Raw genomic sequence first — 2,236 nt, forward strand, 5'->3', positions numbered from 1 at the left:
CCCACACACACACACACGCACACACTTACAAACAGAATTACATGTATCACTACATCTCGCTCGACATTGTTGATCGAAAAGTAACTGTCTCTGTTCCTGATGACAGCGTTAAATAATACTTATTCAATTGCTCAACCGCTTCGATAGCGGCTATGATTGCAGCTCCCCTTCCAAGCCTCCAAGTGAAGTCATTCTCCCTTTTCCTGTGCTTTCAGACTTCACGGAGCCAGCCCGCCATTGGGGTCAAGCAAACAGCCAAGCCTAGGGTGAGTGCTCGCTAAAGTTACATTGACAGGGTGTCTAAAGAGAAAAAGAGAAAAAAAAAGTAGGACACAGTAAGAGGGAAAATAGAGGGTACTTGTGTTTGTTTGTTTGAGTAAAGAGAAGCATATTGACATAATAATTGAGAAGTGATGAGGGGAAAAAAGAGAAAGAAAAAAAAAAAATAATAATAATAATAATTATTATTATTATTATAGTAACAACAATAATCCTATTAAGTGCACCTATAGCGTATACACACGCTTTACAGTATGCCTTATATGCGTTTTACAACATTACAACTATTATTACTACTAAAATTCAACCAAGGCGGCAGTAAATTTGTCAATATATGAAGAAAAATGACTTACGCGTTCGAGATATAACAAGTCTGAGTAAAACACAAAACTGTGCTGTTTTTAAAATCAACAGTAATGTGTGATGTGCATTACGGAACTTTTCCCCCCGAATTCTTTTTTTAGTAGAGGTTTTACGGCGCTCACAACTGCATAAGGTCATATGAGCGCCAGAAGATAAGAGGTGTTACCTCTTGTAACAAACATAAAAAAGAGGAAGGGGAGATAAGGACGATAGATGTTTGATAGGAAAGAAGAGGAGCAAACCACACCAGAGCACCCGCCATCCACCCACACCGAATTCTTTGGTTGATTTTCTTCATATTGACAAATTTAACGAACGACCCATGGTTGAATTACATGTATATTAATAAATTTTCTCATAGTTTTGCTCAAGTTAGTGCGTACATTACCCTTTTGATGGGTCCTGTTTGTTTGTTTGTTTTATTTGTTTGTTTGTTGTTGTTTTGGGGGGGCGGTATTTACTGTTTGTTTGCTTTTTTGTTTGTTTTTAGACTCCCGGTATGCTTCTGTATTGTTCTTCCAATAGCAACAGCAAATAAGTGGTCACATCAGCGGCCACTATTATCACCCCTCACGCCACTATGATTATCATCATTATCGCTATCATTGTAGTAAAAGCAATCATTATTAGCATCTTCACCATGTGTTAGAAAGCGGAGATAGTACGATACTTGAACACGTTTCAATATTTTAGAAGCACATGTAATATATTATTGTAAACGAATGTTACACATTATACTAATGCTATCTGCAAAGGTTCTGAACGTTTCTGTCTTCCTTTTCTGCCATTGTTGTTTCCATCTTCTTATGAGCCATCATCAGTATAGTCACCATCATTATTATTGTTTTTATTAGCATTATTTTTGTCATCTTCCGCATCATTAGCGTCACTATCATCAGAATTATTGTCATCATCCAGATCTACATCATTATCGTCACCATCATCGTTATCGTCATCGCGTCACCACCATCATCAGTCTCGGCATCATGTCGTGTCGTAAGGAAAGTTTTGTTTAATCTAACACTTTCAATAAGTCTTATGTACGACGAAGAACGCTATCGGAGGGCGTAATCTCCATGGCATAAATAAATATTATCCATGTTTGATGCCAACGTCATTATTATCTTTATCGTCATCATAATCTTCATCGTCATCGTCCCCATCATCGTCTGTACCCGTGAGCGAAGACACAAAATATACAGCAACTTCTGTAAACGCATAACAAGAGAACGGTAAAATAGCATACCACCACCACCCCTCCCCCTCTCTTCCTCTCCTCTTCTTTCTCCTACTCTCTCCCTATCCCCATGTATTTCTCCCTCTCCCTATCCCCTTCTAATAGTAATAGATAATAGATAGCATTTGTATAGCGTAAATCCCCGCTCAACAGCAAGCCCTATGCGCTTCACAATCTATACTATTACCCGGGCAGACCTCAAGCATTCTGAAACAAAATTTCAACTTCCTGGGAAGCATTCAGTGCAAGCGGCCATTTATAGGCGCTAAAACGCTAACATACTGACACGATCTTTTGCTGAAAGAGAGAGAGAGAGAGAGAGAGAGAGAGAGACAGAAAGAGAGAGAGAGAGAGGGG

At 38.9% G+C, this 2,236-nt stretch overlaps 1 protein-coding gene across 1 annotated transcript in view; it reads left to right on the forward strand.

The window, feature by feature from the left end:
- Nucleotides 1–215: 215 nt before the first annotated feature.
- LOC101846169 (ras-GEF domain-containing family member 1B) overlaps nt 216–2,236 on the forward strand; it is a gene marked incomplete at its 5' end in the record, with an annotated part of 88,428 nt that continues 86,407 nt past the window's right edge. The window contains 1 exon segment of the mRNA XM_005110008.2: nt 216–266. Within this exon segment, the coding sequence (XP_005110065.2) occupies nt 216–266 (51 nt within the window).

This window comes from Aplysia californica, unplaced genomic scaffold (assembly GCF_000002075.1).
Source record: "Aplysia californica isolate F4 #8 unplaced genomic scaffold, AplCal3.0 scaffold00840, whole genome shotgun sequence".
NCBI classification, from domain to species: Eukaryota; Metazoa; Mollusca; class Gastropoda; order Aplysiida; family Aplysiidae; genus Aplysia; species Aplysia californica.